The 22,051-nt window shown below is 38.7% G+C and overlaps 1 protein-coding gene across 7 annotated transcripts in view; it reads right to left on the bottom strand.

The window, feature by feature from the left end:
* TLCD4 (TLC domain containing 4) overlaps positions 1 to 22,051 on the bottom strand; it is a 133,102-nt gene that overhangs the window by 8,748 nt on the left and 102,303 nt on the right. For 6 of the 7 annotated variants that reach the window (XM_060202119.1, XM_060202117.1, XM_060202116.1 and 3 more), the window contains one exon: positions 12,174 to 12,247. In XM_060202119.1, the coding sequence (XP_060058102.1) occupies positions 12,174 to 12,247 (74 nt within the window). Of the gene's footprint in view, positions 1 to 12,173; positions 12,248 to 15,147; positions 15,487 to 22,051 lie in introns of those variants that run through there. The other variant, XM_060202120.1, reaches the window with a different exon arrangement.

The raw sequence follows: 22,051 nt of genomic DNA, 5'->3' as shown, positions 1-22,051 counted from the left end.
ACCTACACCTCAAGGACATCTTTGATGAATCAAACTAAATTGCAAGGAAGACTAAAGCAGAAACAAACCAATGGGACTACATCAAATTGAAAAGCTTCTGCACAGCCAATGAAAATATTAAACAAAGAGACCGCTCACAGAATGGGGAGAAGATCTTCACATGCCATACATCAGACAAGAAACTAATCACCAAAATATATAAAAAGTTCAGCAAACTTAGTACCAAAAAAGCAAATGACCCCATCCAAAAATGGGCAGAGGATATGAACAAAACGTTCACGTCAGAGGAGATCCAAAAGGCTAACAAACATATGAAAAACTGCTCTAGGTCACTCATTATCAGAAAAATGCAAATTAAGACAACACTAAGATACCACCTCACTCCTGTAAGAATGGCATACCTCAAAAAGGACAGCAGCAACAAATGCTGGAGAGGTTGTGGGGACAGAGGAACCCTTTTGCATTGCTGGTGGGAATGTAAATTGGTACAGGCTGGTGGGAATGTAAATTGGTACAGGCTCTGTGGAGAGCAGTCTGGAAAACTCTCACAAGGCTAGACATGGACCTTCCATATGATCCAGTAATTCCTCTCCTGGGGTTATACCCCAAGGACTCCATAACAGCCAACCAAAAAGAGGTGTGTACTCCTATGTTCATAGCAGCACAATTCATAATAGCTAAAACCTGGAAGCAACCTAGGTGCCCAACAACAGATGAGTTCCTGAGAAAGCTGTGGTATATATACACAATGGAATACTATGCAGCTATCAAGAACAATGAACCCACCTTCTCTGACCCATCTTGGACAAAGCTAGAAGGAATTATTTTAAGTGAGCTAAGTCAGAAAGATAAAGATGAGTATGGGATGATCCCACTCATCAACAGAACTTGAGTAAGAAGATCTGAAAGGGAAACTAAAAGCAGGACCTGACCAAATTGTAAGTAGGGCAGGCATCAAAGTAAAAACCCTGTAGTGAGGGGTAGACATGCAGCTTCCTGGATCAGTGGGGGGTGGGAGTGGGTGGGAGGGATGGGTCACAGTCTTTTGGTGGTGGGAATGGTGTTTATGTACACTCCTAGTAAAATGTAGTCATATAAATCACTAGTTAATATGAGGGGGAAAATTAACTGTATGTCTCGGAGTTTTTTAAAACAGACTGAGTCTTTTTAATATATAGGTTGTGTATTTGATAGGCGGACTCTCTCTAAAGCCTAGACCAAGTAGATCAGAAGCAACCAATAGCACAGCTATATTCAAGATACTGGGTACTGTACAGCAAACCCTAACAAAAGGACTTTTCAAAGTTAATCCAATTACCAAATAATGTGATGAAACCCTAACATATGAAACCCAAACATATGAGAAACTGCTCCCAGAGGGATAGAGAGTGAGAAAGCTATCAGGGGAGGGGGTGGGATATGTAGATTGGGTGGTGGGAATTGTGTGGAGTTGTACCCCTCTTACCCTATGGTTTTGTTAATTTATCCTTTGTTAAATAAATTTAAAAAAATATATATATATATATAAAGAATATTGCTTGAATGGAATGAAGGCTGTAACAAAAAATATATATATAATTGCATTACAAATTTGTGGCATAACCTCACTTAAGGTGGTGAAGTAAAAGCAGGTACTGATGCTAAACAACTGAAAATGAATAGACTGTAAGACTGAAGACAAAAGAATCTGTAGATAGACACTTCACTCTAGTCAGTAAAAGTATGCTTCAGAGGAGAATATGTTAGTACTTCTAAAAGCACTATACATCTATATATATTGGAATTTAGTCAAACTTGAAATTGTCTGATGGTGAAGTAGGCACCAAGTTTCTTATTGCTGGAGTGAAAACTTGTAGATAAATGAGTGGAGAAGGCTAGATTTATCCATATGATAGTGGAGACCTATTCCTTGGATGGAACTGAGGAGTGAAACTGAATTAAGGAATGGAGGAAAGTGACTTGAATGCTGAGAGAGAGGTTTAGAAGTAGTAGAACATGTAAATTTAAGTAAAGGGAATGCTAATGAAGAAAAAAGTTCAGATCTTTAAAAATTATGTTTAAACCACTTATTTTCATATTAATGTTGATTAATAATAGCTGTTTCTCAAAGGGGAAACTTCTTACCATGGCATCAATGTTTTATAGCATAAGGATGGTACTATCATCAGCCCCATTTTAGAAAGATAAAACTGAGGAAAAATAAGACCACACAGCTGCTAAGTGGCAGAAGTAGGCAGTCTGGTTGCAAAGCTCAGAAGCTAACTTCTCCGTATAATATACTGCCTAAGGAAATCTGGCTTGAGGAAAAAGTTGAGATTAGTATAGCTGAGACAGATAAAGTGGCACCAGGATTTAGGGTGCTGTTGTGTGTTCTGAATTTAATAAAGTTCAGGTGGATTGGAAAGAAGGTAAATTCAAGTCTGGGAATTGAAAGTGAGGAATTTGAGAGCTGTAAAGTCAAAAGAGCTTGTGCGATCACAGATGCTAAGAACTGTGTTTAGAAAGTGGTGGGTTACTTGAGGATAGCATTTCCAAATAATCTCAAAGTCACCAAATAGCAAAAGAAATGGAATGACTGAATTATTACAAGAAATATCTTTGGAGAATACTGAAGGATGGGGCTTATTTTCTTACACAGATGTTATCAAAGGTATGTTGACTTTACTATTTCAGTAACTTTTTCCTATTTCTGATCTTATTTTATTAATTGGCTTATTACTACCTAAATAAAGTCTCTTTTAATGCCTTGGCTAATTTAGTTCTTCTCTTTTCACCCTGCATGTTCTTATGAATTATAACACACTTCTTAGCCTACTTCCCATCTACAGTGGGGGGGAAACTTCATAAACAGTACAGCAGAGCTTCAGGTCTCTCTCCATTCCATCTCAATTTCTCTAAAAAATAAAATTGTTGAACGTGAGTTCATATTGATGTTTCTAAGAACATTTCTTTCTATATGCTTTACCAAGACATCTTCATCTAAGAAGCTCAACATTCTACCATAAACCTCCGGTCTCATATTCTCTTTTAAGGTTCACTTGTAGTTTCATATTTCTAATTTATGAGTGGCCATCTTCACCTGGAAAATCACAAATTCCTAAACATGCCTAAAACCAGGACCGTATTTCTTCCTTTATTTCTGTTCCCCCAATACCATTACCACCACCATCATAAAAACAGCCTATTTCTTTTCTGGCCCTCCTAATCTTAGTCAGTGTCCTCACTATTATTTTGAAATCCAAGCCAGAATCCTGGAGTTATCCTAAACTACCCAGATAGCCTGTCCATTTTATCTCATAAAACCCTTCCTGAAGTATTGCATTCCCACTGTTGTCATTATATATATTTTTATCTCTAATATCTCTCACCTATATTATTATAATAACCCAGTGTTCTCCTCTGACTTTACCTATCCAGTCTTTGGTCTTCACTATATTTAATTAAGATAACTTCCTGTTCTCTAAGTACTTCCCATACTTTTCAAGTTTTTGGTTGTCTTTGAAAGTAATTATTTATATACCCAGACTTATGAAATGAGTTTCTTGACTTTACTATACAATCAACATGTTTATATGCTGCCAATTTCTCCATCTGACCAACATCTCATTTTTAAGTCAGACTATCAAAGGAAAGAACTGTATTAATGTCAAAATTAATAAGTGATAATATATATATATATATATATATATATATATATATATATATATATATATATATATATATGTTTGTATTAGTCCTTAGCTCTTCACTCCTGTCATAAGGACAACTTTGTTGAAATCAAACTCTTTTACCCTAACTACAACACTCTAACAATAAAGGCTAACAATTTCTGGACATATATACTGAGAGGAAAAGAAACAGAAGGAATAAGGAATGAAGAGAGGGAAACTCTTTTTTTATCCAGCTATAAAGATTACTGACTAAATAATACAAATCTGCATGTGTTTGTTATCACCTCCTAACCCTAACAGGGAAAAAACTGTCTTTGGTCATTTAGCACTTCTTTCTCTCCCATGCTTTTCTAAAGAAACCTGAACCTTTCAAGTAAGTTTTTGGGTTTCAATTACGTTTCTGTGCTTAGTGTGGTATTCACTGCAAATAGTGTGAAAATATTATCTGCTCGAATCCATATTTGGAAAGACGAAAGAAGACCACTTGAAGGTAAAGAAGGAAAGTGAAAAAAAGAATGTTAAAAAAGAATTCATCCATAAATGGTACTGGTTTGGTGAGCTTAAGAAAATGAGAGTCAGGGGTTGGGTTGTGGTGCATGCAGTTAAGCCACAGACCACTACCACGAAGAAAGTGGGAGCTAGAAATTTGTCTAAGTCTTGAGTAAACTATGGCATCCAAGATATATTGTGAGTTCATGAGGAATAGAGAATTTTAAGATGTGTTGCTATAACAAGCTGTATCTTTGTTGATATTTTTTGGAAGAATTCTTAAAATAGTTTGGATGTTGTACTATTTCTGGAAGTCCACACAGAGAATGGGCCATCATCCGGCCCTCAGTATAACTTGATTGCAAATGTAATTCTTTTAGGCATATAAACAATTTTATTTAATAAAAATTAGCTACGGGGAAGTAGGAGGATGGGGCACAGAACTTTGGTGGTTGGTGTGGAATTATACACTATAATCTTACACTCTTGTAACCTATTATTAATCACAAATAAAAAATGAAAAAAATTAGCTTTGAATATTTAGGTGTTAAGGAATTTTAGTTCCCCTTCTATTCAATATAATTTTGTTTCCTCTTCTACTTCTAAAGCATCCCGTCATTATTTGTACTCTTCTCTTTTATTCCTCAATTCTAGACTCATTTTAAATGCCATCTTTCTCACAACTTCAAATGTCAACTCTATTTAACTATTCCAAAATCTCTCAACCTCTTCCTACACGTATGCCTTGTTCTTTTATCAAACATCTCCAAACTAAACAAATCACCTTTTCTCCAAGTTTTTCAAATTCCCCATTTCTTTTAATGGGTCCAGTATGTCTGGCCTAGTGTAAAAAAAAAAACAAAAAAACCCCTATTTTTCTCTTGCTCTTTCCTCTACACACACACACACACACACACACACATACATACATATGTATATGTGTATATATGTACATAATACACAGGTTCATGCACACACTCATATGTATTTTTTGCTTGCTTGGCTTTATTTCTATTACAGAAATATTTCTTCTTTTTTTATTCCTCTTTCTTCTATTCATCTAACTTCCTCCCTTCTGGAAACCTCAGTTTAGCTGTCAATGTCCCCTGGCTAATTTTAATTATGTTTTATCTGTTCAACAATTTTATTGTGTGTTGCACACATAGGTAATATCATCCAGTACTGGAATTTCTTTTCTGATTTATTTAACTATACATAATGCACTCCTCAATTATTTTTACTTTGCTGTTAATAGAAAATTTTAATAGTTAATATTTTCATAATGGAATAAAGCATTCTGGTTATTTCAATGTCTTCATTATTGTAAATAATACTGAAAGAAATATTAGGGTGGATATGTTTTTCTATGTAGAAGTTTTCATATACTCTGGATATATCCCAGAATTTGGATTACTAAGTTACAAGGTAGTCCTATTTTTTGGTTCTTGAGGAAGCTTCATACTATTTTCTAAAGTAGTTGTACCAATGGGCATTCCACCAATATTGTGCAAGTGTTACTTTTTCTCCACATCCTCACCAGCATTTGTTGTTATTCTTTTTTTTTATAATTTTTAAAAAATATTTTTTATTCCCTTTTGTAGCCCTGTTGTTTTACTGTTGTAGTTATTATTGTTGTTATTGATGTCATCATTGTTGGATAGGACAGAGAAATGGAGAGAGGAGAGGAAGACAGAGAGGGGGAGAGAAAGACAGACACCTGCAGACCTGCTTCACTGCTTGTGAAGCGACTCTCCTGCAGGTGGGGAGTTGGAAGCTTGAACCGGGATCCTCACGTTGATCCTTACGTTGATCCTTGCGCTTCGCGCCACATGCTGTTGTTACTCTTTTTGATGTAAGCCATTCACACAGGTATGAGGCAATATCTCATTATGGTTTTTCTTTTCATTTCCCTAATAATAAGTGATGATTGACATCTTTCCTTGTCTAAAATTTATCTTAAACTTGTCAATTTTCTGAACTTCAATTCCTTATCCACTCTCAATTTTCCTTCCCTCAAAAATCCCTATTTTGTAATCTATCCCCATGACGAAGTTATCTTATGGACTGATTAAATTACACTACTCACTTATACAACTTATTCAACTCACTTAGTTGAATAGCTGTGCAATAACCTCCAACCCCAACCCTTTGCATCTAATCTTACAATTTATCCCAACAGTACCCCAAACCAGAACTACTTCATGCTAATTTCAAAATTACTTTCTTCACCATAATACATTTTTACTGCCTTTTTCATCAAGCTCAATAATTTCTCCCTGACACTCAATACCCTCTATGTATATCCACATTCCTCGTAATATATAGTCCTTGAACCTTTAAGAGTTTATGCCAGTTTCTTTCACACAGTACGTACTTTTCAAAAACCTTGTCATCATTCCTTTCATCTTGAATGTGGAGCTACCCCACTCCTACTTCAAAAAAATTTCCCTCTAACAGCTTAAGAATACGTCCCATCATCTCTTTAAAAACAAATCCACCAAGGGATTTTATTTTTAATTTTTTTTATTACTGGGGTTTCGTGCTGGCACTACAAGTCCACTGCTCCCAGTGGCTATTTTTCCTTTTATTTCCCTGCCCATTTTTTAAAGTAGGACAGATAGAAAATGAGAGGGTAGAAAAGGTAGAGAGGAGAAGACAAAGAGAGATACCTGCAGCTCTCCCTCACCACTTGTGCATAAAAGCTTCCTCCCTGCAGGTGAGGAACAAAGGCTTGCTTGCACCCAGGTCCTTGTACATGGTAACATATATGCTCAACCAGGTGAGCCCCTGCCTGGCCCCAGGGATTTAATTTTAACAGCATTTTATAAACACATCCTAATAACAAATAAAAACATTTAGGTAAGAATACTGTTACTACCATTAAATAACTTTTCATAAAATAAACTGGATGCGGGGATATAACTTGCAGTAGAAACTAGTTGAAGTCCAGGTGTCTTATTCTTTATTTTAGTCTTCTTTTACTCAGTATCCCACACAAGTTCTAAATTATACAAAGCTCTAAAACAGAGAGAACATAAAAATACCAGCCTATAAATAAAACAATTAAACTACAAAAAAACTCTAACAGTGCTTAAGTACTAACATTCAATGTTAGAATCATTTTGCTATGCCATTATACCACTGTTCACTTTCTAAATTCATTTATTTTCTTTATTTACAAAGACTCAAAATTTTAGATAATGATATAGTAAAACGTTTTACTATAAAATGAAGGAAGAGAGGCAGGATGGCAAAGCGCCTGGAAGAATTAACACATTACCATGCACACAGACCCAGGTTCAAGTCTCTAGTCCCTATGTACAGGGAAGAATCATCATGAGTGGTAAGGCAGTGCTAGAGGTATCTTCCCTTCTCTTTGACTGTCTCCCTTACCACTCTCAATCAAAAAGACAGGAAAAAGAAAAAAAAAAAAAATCAATGAATAAATTGAACTATCTCTAACACTGATTGTTCAAAAAGAGTTCTCTAAAATATCAACGATAACTTTCTTCTGTTTTAAAATCTCACTATCTGAATTATATTCAAAAGACAGACACTGTTAAAGCTTAGCAGATTACCTCCTGGGAGTCTTTCATTCAAATAGCAATTTAAGTAGTTACTACAGGTCAGACAATATGTGAATGCTGGGTCATGTAAAGTTTAATAAAAATTGGCCCATGAACTTAACGAAATGCAGGAGATTTAATTTACAATAAAATATAATAATCACAATGATACAACTGCATGTCACTGTCATGCAACACAAGTGAGGGACTCATTTCCAGCCTGGAAAGAGATGGGGATTAGTGATAAAAATGATCCTGGACCAAGTCTTAAAAGATGAGTAAGGAATCAGGAAGTCTATCCAATAGATGGGCAAGATGACGTGAAAGGACATATTTAGTGGAAAGCATGGCAAAAGCTGATAAAATAGCTGTATCTGTGACACATTAAAGAGATAATACTTTAGCCCATAAACAAAAGGGACCAGTGAGGGTTTCAAGTAGGGGAACTGCATATTCAGGAAGGATCACCATGTAAATATTAATACAGACGACTGGGAAGCTGGACCCAAAGTAGGAAAACAGTCTGGGATAAGGATAAACAAACTTCCAAAAGAAACAGGTAACAAACAGAAAGTAGAAGCCAATCAGACTCTGCCACAACTCAGTAACCTTGATCTTTGTAATATAACAACAGTCATGGTAAACAAAGGAAAATGGCTGAGTCCCAACAAAATTTAATTTGCAAATAAAACTGAGACTCAGAGAAGTTAAACATCTCCCATTCATACAAAGTGATAAATGGCATCACTTGGATCTTAATCCAGGTCTTCTGACTTACATATGCTCTTTCCTCCAAACTTTTGCAATATCATTATCTCAGAGAATTACAGATTTTTTTTATTTAAAAACTTACACCCAAGGAAATATGATAGCATATGAAGTACAGTCAAACAAAAGACAACAGTACTTAAATATCTGGAAGAGAAAAAACTTAACAACAAATACACAATCCATTCTCTCCTATACTGCAACCAAATCCTGTTCCTCCTTTAGCAAGGAAAAAGAGTTAACTGCTTGGTAATATTCGAATGACAGAACTCCTGATAAATGGTATTTGTAGCAAAAGATTCTTCCTTTATGGAATACCTAACAAGGATATATTTGGTTTAGAGTTGCTTCTTGATGGACTTATGAGGTCTTGACCTGCCCTCCACCCAGAGATTATCCCATAAACTAATACCTGAGTATGAAACGGAGATGTTTCAATATCAAGAGAGCCATTCTATGTCAATGGCATGATCAACACATATCTTAGAGACATGGGGCCGGGTGGTGGAGCACCTGGTTGAGCACACATGTTATAATGCACAAAAACCCGGGTTCAAGCCCTTCGTCCTCACTTGTAAGGAGAAAGCTTCACAAGTGGTGAAGTAGTGCTGCAGGTGACTCTGTCTCTCTCCCTCCCTACCCCTCCACTTTCTCTTTCAATTTTTGTCTCTATCCAATAAATAAATACATAAGAAATTTCTTTAAAAGAGAGGTGCTTAGATATCTCATATATAACTTTGTTCCAGAGGGTGCCCAATAGAAAAAACAAAACAAACAAACAAAAAAAACAGGGGGCCATGTTAATGGTGTTAAGCATTTCCTTGTGTTGCCAGTGCTTCTGATTACCTACATCACTGAGATAATTAGTAAGGGCTGATATTGAGTAAGTTCACACATTCATGTGTCCAATTTGACACCCTAGGTCTCTGAATTAGTCCCATAGTAAGTCACCAAAGGTTATGTATAATCATGGAAAACTTCCCTGGGCTTTGTGTTACACTTTAACACTTGAAGAGTAGGTCCACTTCTCAAAGATAAAGTGCAAATAAAGAGAAAATGAATAAACAAAGACAGGTGAGAATAAACCACAGGAGCAAAAGAAAGCCAGTGCGCAAAGCTGACTTATATGAGAAGAAAGAAATAAGGCGAGAGACATATGGAGACATTAAAGAAGATTTCAAAAGTCAGAGAAGAGTCTAAACAGAATGCAGTTTTAAGTAACAAAGTAAGGTTGACTAAAAGTGGAAAAGATTATTTTAGTAACACTGAGAAAAGGATTGAAAGAAAAGGGTGAATCTATAACTAAGGAAGTCAGGAAACTTATAAAAAGCAAACTATGGGGAAACTGAATGCCCCAAAGAAGGACCCTGGATATAGAATGAAAGCATCAGTTCAATATTACACAGCAAAAATATCAGACGTTGTTAAATAATAAAAGAAGGGCAATAAAGAATAACAAAAAAAAAATCATGGCATGGTGCGGAAGGTAACAGAGTGGATACAACTTCAACTTGTAAGCATGAGGTTGATTCCTGGCATCACATATGCCAGAATAATGCTCTGGTTCTCTTTTGCTCTTAATAATAAATAAACAAAATAGTAAAAAAAAAAAAAAAAAGAAGCCTAACTTCCTCACTCCCTCGTGCCCTGAAAGTGAGCTGTCACACCTTAATGTCTTTCAAAGCATAGAGAAAGAAAAAGGAGAATGAAACTCAGAGAGGAAACCTGGCAAATCCCAACTCACTTCACGTGGTGAGAGTTCACGTCTAGTCATGTCATTTCACTCACTGATATATGACAAGAAGAGCACAGTACAGTACTGCTATATGACTCTTGTCAAGATCTCATCATCTAACTATACATGAGAAAATCAGAAAATTTCAGATAAGCACTGCAGTCTGGGCAGTGTTCCTTACCTCTGTCAAGATCAAGGAAAGATTTGAAGACTTTAAAGACAACAAGAAAGTGAAGAAATAGTACGGCTAAATGCACTGCAGCATCTTGGACTGAATCATAGACTTTAAAAGAGGCCAATGGGAAAAAAACTAATGAAGTTTTGGAAAACTAATCCAATGAAGCCTGGAGTTTACTAAATGGCAGTCTATTAATGCTCATTTCTAAGCTTTGACAAATATAAGGGAAAATGTGGGGAGGAGTATATGGAGTTTTCTGTACTATCTTTGACCTCTACTGTAAATTTAGAATGATTAAAAAAAAAAAAAAAGACTAACACAGTGTCAATATCAGAATTGATTTCAGGAATATATTTAGACCCAAGATGAACCAAAATGTTGCTTTTTTTCTTTTTCATAAAGAATCCCACTCAATCCTGCCAGTCTGAAATAAGATGAACATACTGCAAAAAGAAGCAGAATGTTGATCAGAGAAAGAGAGTGAATGAATGATCTAAAACCAGCTAGTGGGGGCAGAGGGACAGCTCACTGAAAGGGTGTGTGCCTTGTCATGCTCATTGCACAGGTTCAAATCCAGGCACCACTGCAGTTACTATGGCATCAGGGAAAGCTTTAATGCTATGGTATCTTTCTTCATTTGAATGAAAAAGTTGGTCAGGGAGTAATAAAATCACACATACATAAACACACACTCCCCCCCCCCACAAAACCATGTATAATAAAGCATTATCATATCACAAAGAGCTGGGTTCAAAAGTTAACATCACACACAATTTTTTTTTTTTTTTAAAGAAATAGAATTAAGGGCCTCGGGTGATAGCACAGTGGGTTAAGTGCACATGGCATGAAGTGCAACAACGGGCGCAAGGATCCCAGTTTGAGCCTCCGGCTTTCCACTGCAGGGGAGTCACTTCACAGGCAGTGAAGCAGATATGCAGGTGTCTATCTTTCTCTCCCCTCTTTCTCCCCCCCATTTCTCTCTGTCCTATCCAACAATGACAACATCAACAACAACAACAACAATAATAACTACAACAACAATAAAACAACAAGGGCAACAAAAGGGGAAAAAATAGCCTCCAGGAGCAGTGGATTCATGGTGTAGGCACCAAGCCCCAATAATAACCCTGGAGGCAATAAATAAATAAATAAAGTTAATATCACTACGGGAATCTTCAATAAGTTTTTCTAAATTTTCCAAGACTTGCTTTCCATGTTTGTAATTGTGACAATAATTCATCCCACATACTTTCATTTTTATACAGAAGCTTTATGATACTGGGGGACAAATCCCCAAACTGAAAAGAAACAGTGAGACCTTAAAATAAATAATGATGATTAATATTTCTTTGTTTGTGGGTATGTGAACTTCCATTTGAACCAATATCTGGGCAGTGATGCACTTCATTAACTGCACAGGTCGCCATGGGCAAGGACCCAGGTTCAAGGCTCTGGTCTCCTCCCACAGAAGGAAAGCTTCACAAGTTGTGATTTAGTGCTCTACACTGTCTTTCTGTCTGTCTGCCTCTCTCTCTCTCTTTATCTCTCTCTCTTCCCCTTTCTTCCTCCCCCCTCAATTTCTCTGTCATATCAAGTAAAGTTTTAAAAAATGGCAAAAAAAATCTCTAACTTTAAAAAAATAAATATTTGTATACATCTGTGTCAATGTGTGTTGTTGAATGTTGTAAATCAGCTATTTTAATTAAAATATAAATAAAAATGTAATCAAGTACATCCATAAATAATAAATGATGTCAGTAACCTACCGCTGATTCACAAAAGGGCTGGAAAGTTCTGCAAGCAGGCGAAAATTCCCAATGTATTCCAGCACTCTGTACCTCTAGGTGGTAAAGAAAGTAATTGTTACAAAACAAGATGCCAACAAAAATTACAAAAAATTTCAGATTCTCAACAAAGTAAATTTCAGATTCTCATTCAGTAGGTTCCCAACATAAAATAACCACCAGTAGTATTAAAGCAGACCAAATATGTTGAGATGCTTTTCTTCTTTACAAGTATTGAGAAATGCTCTTTGAATTCTACAGTATTTTTAAAAATCAGCATATTGTAGACTTATGCTCACTTGATAAAAACAGTTTTCAAGCAGCTGTCTCATGTTGAATTAATGAAGTCTACAAACTGTCCTTAGTAATGACTTTCTTAAATTACTGTAGAAAGTATGATCAGAACAGTATCAGAAATGGAAGGATTTTATAGCACTCAAATACATGCTAGTAATAAGACTTTTCTATATCCAGTAAAGTAAGCACATTAAATACCTCAACTATATAAAACATCCTAAATATTAATATATAAACTTAAGTCTGCTAGGAAATACCTGTCAACTATAACAACATGTGTTAAATCTTAACACAATTGACCCAAAGGTACATTTGTCCATCAGGAGACCTTATACCTAGAACATATTTGAAGGACCTTTTTTAATTTATTAGATCGTTGGAAAAGTCATGATGTAATTTTACATAGAAAAATGTCATGACTTTTCAACAACCCAATAGAAAATTTTTTCAAACAATTTACAAATTTAAAAATAGGATACATATAGTTGAATTAGAAAGCATTCAAATAAAATTTCAAGCATACATTTCTGGACTGGGAAGATAGTACAGTGGTTATGCAAACGTCTTTCTTAACCAGAGCACTGTTCAGTTCTGGTTTGTGATGGTGTGGGGGATTGAGCCTGGGACTTTGAAGCCTCAGGCATGAGAGTCTCTTTACATAACAATTATGCTATCTACCCCCACCTGCAAAGGACTTCCATGCTTGAGGCACCAGAGACCCTAGTTTCAATCCCAAGCACCATCATAAACCAGAGCTAAACAGTGATCTAGTAAGTAATAATAATAGTGGTAGTAGTAGTTGTTGTTGTCATAGTAGTAGTAGTAGTAGTATTTATCCCAAGAATCTTACTTAATATATTTGAAAATTACTAGGTAAATGAAGCCACTCCAGCCAGCACTTCCAGTATAATCAGAATTACAATTACATACCAAAGGAAATAATCCTTCTGTTCAAGTCAGTACTTCACCACATAAGTCATTTTAAGAATTAAAAAGTGCAGAACTGGATCATGAGAATTGGATTTTGCAAGGCTAAACTAAAACTTTTTATAATCTCTAAATCACTGTCCTTATTAAACCTTAAATGTGTGGTGAGAAAGAAGTAAGAAAGGCCAAAATAAAAGGAGAAAAAAAAATCCCAATTTCACTTCAGTAGGTCAGATTTAGAGTTTATCATAAACTTGTCAAGGGAACAAAGGTTTGATGTTCAATCTCCAACTCGATACATTCATAGTAAAGCAACACAGGCAAAAGCAGGTAGGTAAACAGAAGAGATTGGGGAATTGAGATTTATGTTACAGCAACCTATGTAACAGCTACAGATTAGAAGAAACTGCTAGGAATAGATTATCAAATTAAGAGCTCTTTATTTAGCTGCTTGACATATAGCTACTGCTGAATTCCTCTAATTCCATTTCCAGATCTCTATAAATATGGTGAATAATTTTTAATAGAGCTGTAGTTCAAAGAGTCTGGCTGCCACAAGCACTACTACCATCTTTGTTCTACAAAGCAATGTGCTATGCCCAGAAGTTCCCGATCTCACACAAAGTCGATCACATGCAATGGCAAGAGCCTTTATTAGCAAGTTTAAGCTTGGGCCGCTGACACCCTTCTACGCAAGGGGAGAGGAGAGAGTTTGCGACCCTGATCATTTTTCATCCCACCTTTTTATAGTATCACAGGGTAGGTACACGTGGAAATGTTTACATGGAACAAGGAACAGCTGGTTTCGGGTTAACGGCTGTTCTCAATATTTGGGGCTTTTCTCCAACCTCCACATCCCCCTTTGTCTTTTGTAACCTGTGGGGCCCAATCTTGGGCCAATCTCTGTTTCTGACTACTGTCCCGGTATCCAGGTGAGGATCGATGGGGCATGAGCAGTAGTAGCAGGAACGAAGATTAGAGTCTTGAACTCTCCTGCCTCTGCTGAAGGGAGAAGAGGCACACGCTATCCTGGAGGCTTCATATCCAGTCCCACAGGAGTCACAGACAGTATAAGGTCCTTTCCACCGGGGCTCGAGTGTCTCTTTTTGGTGGCGTCTCACCAGGACTGAGTCTCCGGGCTGGAAGGGATGAGGGTCTGGAGGGGGTGCAGCTTCATATACTGCTCTCAGTCTCAGCCACACACGCTTTTGGGCTGGAGCTATTGTCTGTCGAGAGGCAAGTAGGTCCTGATCATTAATATCAGTCTGATCTCAAGGCTGGGATTATGGGAGGGGGACGACCAAACATAATTTCGAATGGGATCAGCTTTGCAGTTTAGGGGTATTCCTTACTCTATAAAGGGCAAAGGGCAGGAGAGTTACCCAGTCTACACCATTCTCCATAGTCTCCATAGTTAATTTTGTTAAGGTCTTTTTAAGAGTTCTATTCATCCTTTCAACCTGTCCTGAGCTTCAGGGCCTGTAGGCGCAATGTAATTTCCATTTTGCCCCAAGGACACCTACCAAGTTCTGGGTTACTTGGGAAGTGAAGGCTGGACTTAATTAATCTGTGCTTAATTGAATGGGCATACCAAACCTGGGAAAAATCTGAGTACTTTCTTCACCATTGTCTGGGCCATCTACCTCTTGGTTGGGAATACCAACCAAGTCCATCCTGAAAAGGTATCTACAAACACTATCATATATTTATACCCATATTTTCCTGGTTTTACCTCAGTGAAGTCTATCTCCCAGTAGGCGCCTGGTCTGGTTCCTTTCTCACACACTCCGGGAGTTCTAGGCTGGTTCCTAGCATTTGTAACTCTGAAGGCTTTGCATTCTGCAACTATTTCCTCAATCAGTTGGCTCTTGTTGTGGATTCTCAGGCTGGCTTCTTGTAAAAGTTCGGCCATTTTTCTTCGCCCCAGGTTGGTGGTTCTGTGTATATGCTGTAGCAGGTGTTTGGCCATGGCTTGGGGCAAGATGAGTTCACCATCAGCTGTTACCCACTAGTTACCGCACTTGTTGGCAAGAGGTAACTTTTTTATCTGGAGCTCATCATCTGGTGTATATTCCGGCTTATCTGGCAGGGTGGGCTTTCCAGGGTCCGGCAGACAAAGAGCCAATTAGTCAGTTCTTTTTAATGTGACTTGTCTGGCTGTGGTATCTGCTAGGTGGTTGCCCCGTGCCACAGGACTTTCTCCCTTTTGATGCCTAGGGCAGTGTATTAAGGCCACCTCATCTGGCATCCAGATAGTCTCTAACAGGTCTAATATTTCTTGTTGGTTTTTGATAGCTTTACCTTCAGATGTTAGCAGCCCCCTTTCTTGATATATAGCCCCGTGGAGGTGGGCTGTGGCAAAGGCATAGCGGCTATTAGTGTAGATGTTAAGTCTTTTCCCTTTTCCCAGGTTGAGGGCTTTTGTGAGGGCAAATAATTCAGCTTTTTGGGTCGAATTTCCAGCAGGCAGGGCGGGTGCCCACACAGTCTCATGTTCAATAGTTACCGTGGCCCCAGCATACCTTATCCCATCTCTGATGAAGCTTCTCCCATCAGCATACCAGTTCACTTTTGTTCCTTTTAAAGGCTGGTCCTTCAGGTCTTCCCGGAGGCTAGATGTGTAGCTCAGAATCTCAGAGCAGTCATGTAAGGGAGTGTCTAATTCGGTGTCAGGGAGCAAGGTAGCTGGGTTCAAGGATGCGCTGGATGAGGACTGAATGACGGGTGGGTTTAGCAACAAGCTTTGATAATGAGTTAACTGGGCATTACTGATCCACCTGTCAGGAGGTTGTCAGAGGATTCCATCTACAGCATGAGTAGTAGTCACGGTCAATTTCTGACGGAGAGTCAACTTGTGAGCATCCTTTGTCAGTATGGCCGTAGCAGCTATGATGCGGAGGCACGGTGGCCACCCCGCGGCCACAGGGTCTAGGTTTTTTTGAGATATAAGCTACCGGCCACATCCAGGGCCCTACTGTTTGTGTTAGGACCACTTTTGCTATCCCTTCCTTTTCATCTATGAAAAGGTGGAAGGGTTTAGTCACATCAGGCAGTCCTAAGCCTGGAGCCGACAACAGGGCATGCTTTAGTTGTTTGAAGGCACTCTCGTGAGCCTCAGCCCATTTAAAAGACTGCCCTTCTCAGGTTGCCTCATAAAAAGGTTTTGCTACTTCAGCAAAATGGGGGATCCATAGCTGGCAAAACTCCACTGACCCCAAGAATTCTCTTACTGCCCGTTGGGTCATGGGAGTAGGTATCTTAAGTATAGTCTCTTTTGTTGATTAGGACAACTATCTTTGCCCATCGCTGAGGATGTACCCTAGGTAGGTCACTTTCTCCCAGCACAGCTGAGCCTGTACTCACTGAGGTCTTGGTGCAGTGCCTCATCAATCAAAGATGGTGGGAGAGTTTTTGAATCCCTGTGGTAGCCGGGTCCAAGTCAGCTATTCGCTGAACCCTGCCACTCAAAGGCAAATATTGGCTGGGCCTTTGGTGCTAAGGGGAGGCTAAAGAAGGTATCTTTTAGGTCCAGGACTGAGTACCATACTCGGTTGGGATCTAAGGAACTCAGGAGTGTGTAGGGGTAGGGTACTGTAGGATGTATGTCTACAACCCTCTTATTTACTTCTTGTAGGTCTTAGACGGGTCTGTAGTCCCCCATGCCCAGTTTTTTTTTACCAGTAAAAGTGGGGTGTTCTAGGGTGATTGGCAAGATACCAGAATGCCCAACTCCCGTAATCTTCTGATATGGGGGGCAATGCCCTTACGGGCTTCTAGAAGGAGAGGATACTGTAGAACCTGGATCGGCTCTACCCCAGGTTTGAATTCTACCCGGATGGGGGTCTGATGTTCTGCCAGCCCCATTCCTCCTGTTTTGGCCCATGCAAGTGGAAATTTATTCATCCTGGACTGGGGAGATAGCATAATGGTTATGCAAAAGACTTTCAAGCCTGAGGCTCCAAAGTCTCAGGTTCAGTCCCCAGCACCATCATAAGCCAGAGCTGAGCAGTGCTCTGGTAGAAAAAAAAAAAAAAAAAAGAAAAGAAATTTATTCATCCAGACTACCATCTGGGGAGGAAGCTCTGAAAGGCTGGGTTTCTGGTAAAGTTGGTATTCATCCACCAAATTTAAGGTAAGGATAGGAACTGGCATGGAGTTGGTGGTCACAACTACTGGTCCGTGGGGTTGGAAAGTAATGGTTGCTCCCATCTTAGAAAGCAGGTCTCTCCCAAGAAGGGGGCAGGGGGATTCGGGAATAAGCATAAAAGAATGAGATACCTGTCCCTTTCCCAAGTCCACAGTCCTCCGGGTGGTCCAGGAATATTGTTTCATGCCAGTCGCTCCTTGTACCCAGGTCTTTTGTTTGGATAATTTCCCATGGATTGGGTTAACACTGAATGTTGAGCCCCCGTATCTACTAGGAAGCTAACAGGTTTCCCCTCTATTTTTAAAGTTACCCTGGGTTTGGAGAGGGGACCCAAACCCCATTGGCCCTAGTCACTAAGCTTGCCTAGTTCTAGGATTATTGTCTTATTGCCCTCAGTGTCCTTTTGTCTCTCTTTTTTTCTCGAACACTCTCTGGCCCAGTGACCCATCTCTCTACAATATGCACACTGATCTTTAAGGAACTTCTTTTCTCCTTCCCCATATGAACCCCTACTCTTTTCAAACCCTCGGGGAGGATGGCCCTCTCGGCCTTTCCACCAAGGATGTTCTGCGGTAGCTGCCAACAATACCTTAGTGAGGTTGTGAGTCCGTCGCTTGCTAGCTGCTGTCATTGTCCGTAACTGGCATTCTTCAGGTTATTAAAGACTTTCTCCGCTACTGCCAGCAATTCCTGTAAAGACTTATCTGCTAATCTATCTATTTTCTAGAATTTTTTCCGGATCCCAGGACCCTGGACCCGGAGCCACCCAGCACGTCCACCTTCGACTCCAAGGGGTCTCTCGCTACAGATACCTGAAGTTTGACTGGTCCTGAATGCTCAGTGAGGCTGGTGTTCCTTTAGTGAGACAGAGATCCCAGAGGAGCCCCCAAATGTTATGCCCAGAAGTTCGAGTCCCAGTCTCACGCAAAACAGAGTAGAATCACATGCAATGGCAAGAGCCTTTATTAGCAAGCTTAAGCTTGGGCTGCTGACACCCTTCTACGCAAGGGGAGAGGGGAGTGTCTGCGACCCCGATCATTTTTCATCCCACCTTTTTATAGTTCTCACAGGATGGGTACAGGTGGAAATATTTACACGGAACAAGGAACAGTTGGTTTTGGGTTAACGGCTGTTCTCAATATTTGGGGTTTTTCTCTAACCTCCACACAATGAAGAGTTAAAATTAACTGATATACAGCAGTGAATAATAATACCACATGTTGGACTGGGGAGACAGTATAATAGTTATGCAAAGAATGCTCATTCCTGAGGCTCTGAGGTCCTAGGTTTAGTTACCACCATAAGCCAGCACTGAACAGTGTTCTTGTTTCTGTATTTTTCTCTCTGTATCTCTCATTAAAATAAATAGAATTTTAAAAGTACATTAAAAAATGCCATGTGATTTTCTACACCTAAGCACTGATGGCAGAATCTCCATAGTGATCTATAGATTTACTACTATAAATCTTGTAAAACATTATTCTATTTGGACAATGCATTGTGATAGTTAAATAAACAAAAGCAGGAGTAATTATGGTCTGTGGTATGGAGGCCACGATTTGAATCTAAGGTCTGGGTGACCTTATATAAAGCTGACCTGACTTTCAGCATTTCCATTTTTGGAGCCTCAGGCATGAGAGTTTATTTGCATAACCATTATGTTATCTCCCCCGCCCAGCATTCCCATTTTAAAAATAAACCTAAGACTATTTTTTATTATTATTATTGATTCAGTTACAAGATAACAGGGGGGCACAATGCCACGTCATTCCCACCACCAGAGTTCTTTGTCCCATTTACTACATTGAAAATTGCGTGGTGCCCGCCCCCAAGGTCACAGATATGAGTTGACTGTTATTTCTATGTCTGTCTGTCTATCTATCCATCTATCTACCTTCTTGCCTATTTTTTCTATGGTCCTGCCTTTTATTCCTTTCTAAACCACGCCTACACCTATTACTACTTCTGAATGTCTTTTTTCTCTTTTCTGAATCCTGATGGAATTGGGTTTTAGAGCCCTATAGATAAAACTATCTTTATGACTGAAGTGTAATGAGAGTAGGGAACAGAAAAGACACTCTGAAAAATGAACAGGAAAATTACTTAAAGGTGAACTAACTGAAAGTGAATTTTCTAAGCATAATAATGAGGAAGATTAAATAAGCTGCCTAGGTGGAAGCCTTCTGGTCTAGCAAAGCCTCACTGGTAATCAGTAATAGTACAGGACTGATAGCTCTGAAATAATGATGAGAGATGGATAAGACAGACAGGTCAATACAGGGTGCCATCATGATTAGAAAGGACTGAATATCGATGTAGATTCACTACTGCTACCTTAATATAAAAGATAAATTATGCTGAAAAATCACTCTTCATAAAGTATTAATGTTAATTCCTAATTGCCGCAGGAAAAAAAAAACAAACCAATCTGAAAAGAGAAACACTTTGAAGGGAAAACTGATGGATTTTTTTTGTTTGCTTGCTTGTTTGTCTTATTTTTAATCTAAAAGATTATAACAACTTTGTACCTCACTTTACAACAACTATACTTACCCCCAAAGCAAACTTAATTCTCCTTGTTGATTGTTTCTGTCACAGCACTATACGGCTTTAAATTGCTCCTGAGGAGTGCCTGCTTCTACTACCCACAAATTTTCTAATTCTATTGACAAAAGTCTTTCTAACTTTTCCCTCAGCTGGGACATCTCAGTGCTAAGAAATTAGCATTTATAAAGTGGGTTAGTCCATCTTGGGATTGCTTATTAGAAGGCCCACAATTATCCTGCACACATCTCTGACTCCAGCCTGCCAGTCTTACTCTTTAACCCTATCAATCTACAAGCTTTTTTTTTTTTTTTCCAAATTTCTGATCCCTATTAACTGCCAACACTCACAAACTATAACAGTTCAAACAACAAAAACTAAGCTTTCTTCTTTAAAAATATGATGGCGTTGAACTAAGGCTCTCTCACTCATGCACTTTACAGTTGAGCCTACAGCCCAGTTCAATTGTTTGTTTTTTAAGTTTTTGATTTTTTGTTTAGCAAATGAAGCAAAGCAACATTTCACCATCCATGGTCTTCTAGCTGTTTCCATGATATGCCATGGATCAAACACCTGGAGAATGTGCTGCTTTACCAGGTTTGAGTTCAGTTCCCATAGCACTGAAGTAAGCTTTGCTGGCTGTGACTGTGGCTTTGTTGAGGGAGAATTCCAGACACAGAGGGTACTGGGGGACACACGTTGTTTCCACTAGGTTTGTACACGATTATGTTGGGGGGGAGTGTGTGTGGTCATGCAGAGCAAACCCCCCCCCCTTCATTGCTGTTCCTATGAAAAAGAATTTCAAGGAACATGCATCCAGGTATATGGTTTCTGAATACTTTATTAGACGTGCAAAGTAAAGCAACGAGAAAGGATAGGATCCCCAAGGGTATTTGGGTCCAGAGACCCAGACTAAACCCAAGGTCAACTGCCAGGGGCAAAGACGCCTCTTAGACCCCAAGTCGTTCAAAATCCACTATTCAAAATCCACTGTTAGAGCCCTGCTTATGTCACATCGGGACTCACTTTTCATTAGCCTAGTGGAGTAAACTCCTCCCCTTTCATATAGTGCAAAAGAAAAAAGGGAAACCAAGCCCTTCACCGACTGAAACTCCACTTCACATGTGCAGACTCAGTGAGAACAAAATAAGCTATTATGCATCCCAGTTCCATGTGTGCAAACCTGATAGAAAGAACATGTGTCCTCCAGGATGCTCTCTCTGTGTCCTGAATTCTCCCTAAACAGTTTCTTTCCCTCTTGTCTCTCTCTCTCTATTTGAAAAAAGTAAGCCTAGAGTGCTAAAGTTCTGGTGATCACAATCAATCAATCAATCAATCAATCAATCAATCAATCAATCAATAACCTAGAACCTCATGCATACAAAGCAGATGTTCTACTACTAAGCCAATATCACTGGCTCCCTAGCCAAAGTATTTCATAGAGAGACTCTTTTACACATATTTCATACTGGTTAAATTACTTACATAGAGATATCTTTTTGAGGATACAGGATGAACATTCTGAAGACTTTTGGCAGAATGTATCAATATCCTTAAAATGTACATACAGTGGCCTGAGAATTAGTATAGTGGATAATGTACTAGACTCTTAAAGCATGAGGTCTCGAACCCCGGCTCCCCACCTGCAGGGGAGTCGCTTCACAGGCGGCGAAGCAGGTCTGCAGGTGTCTATCTTTCTCTCCTCCTCTCTGTCTTCCCCTCCTCTCTCCATTTCTCTCTGTCCTAGCCAACAACGACAACAACAATAATAACTACAACAATAAAACAACAAGGGCAACAAAAGGGAATAAATAAATAAAATAAATATTTTAAAAAATAAAAATAAAAAAAGCATGAGGTCCTGGGTATGGTCCCCACTATTACATAAACCAGAACAATGCTCTCTGGCTCTCTGTTCTGGTTCTCTCTCTCTCTCATTAATAAA

The sequence above is a fragment of the Erinaceus europaeus genome, chromosome 11 (assembly GCF_950295315.1).
Source record: "Erinaceus europaeus chromosome 11, mEriEur2.1, whole genome shotgun sequence".
NCBI lineage: Eukaryota > Metazoa > Chordata > Mammalia > Eulipotyphla > Erinaceidae > Erinaceus > Erinaceus europaeus.
The sequence above is the reverse complement of the archived record's forward strand: the minus strand, read 5'-3'. Positions and strand labels throughout refer to the sequence as shown.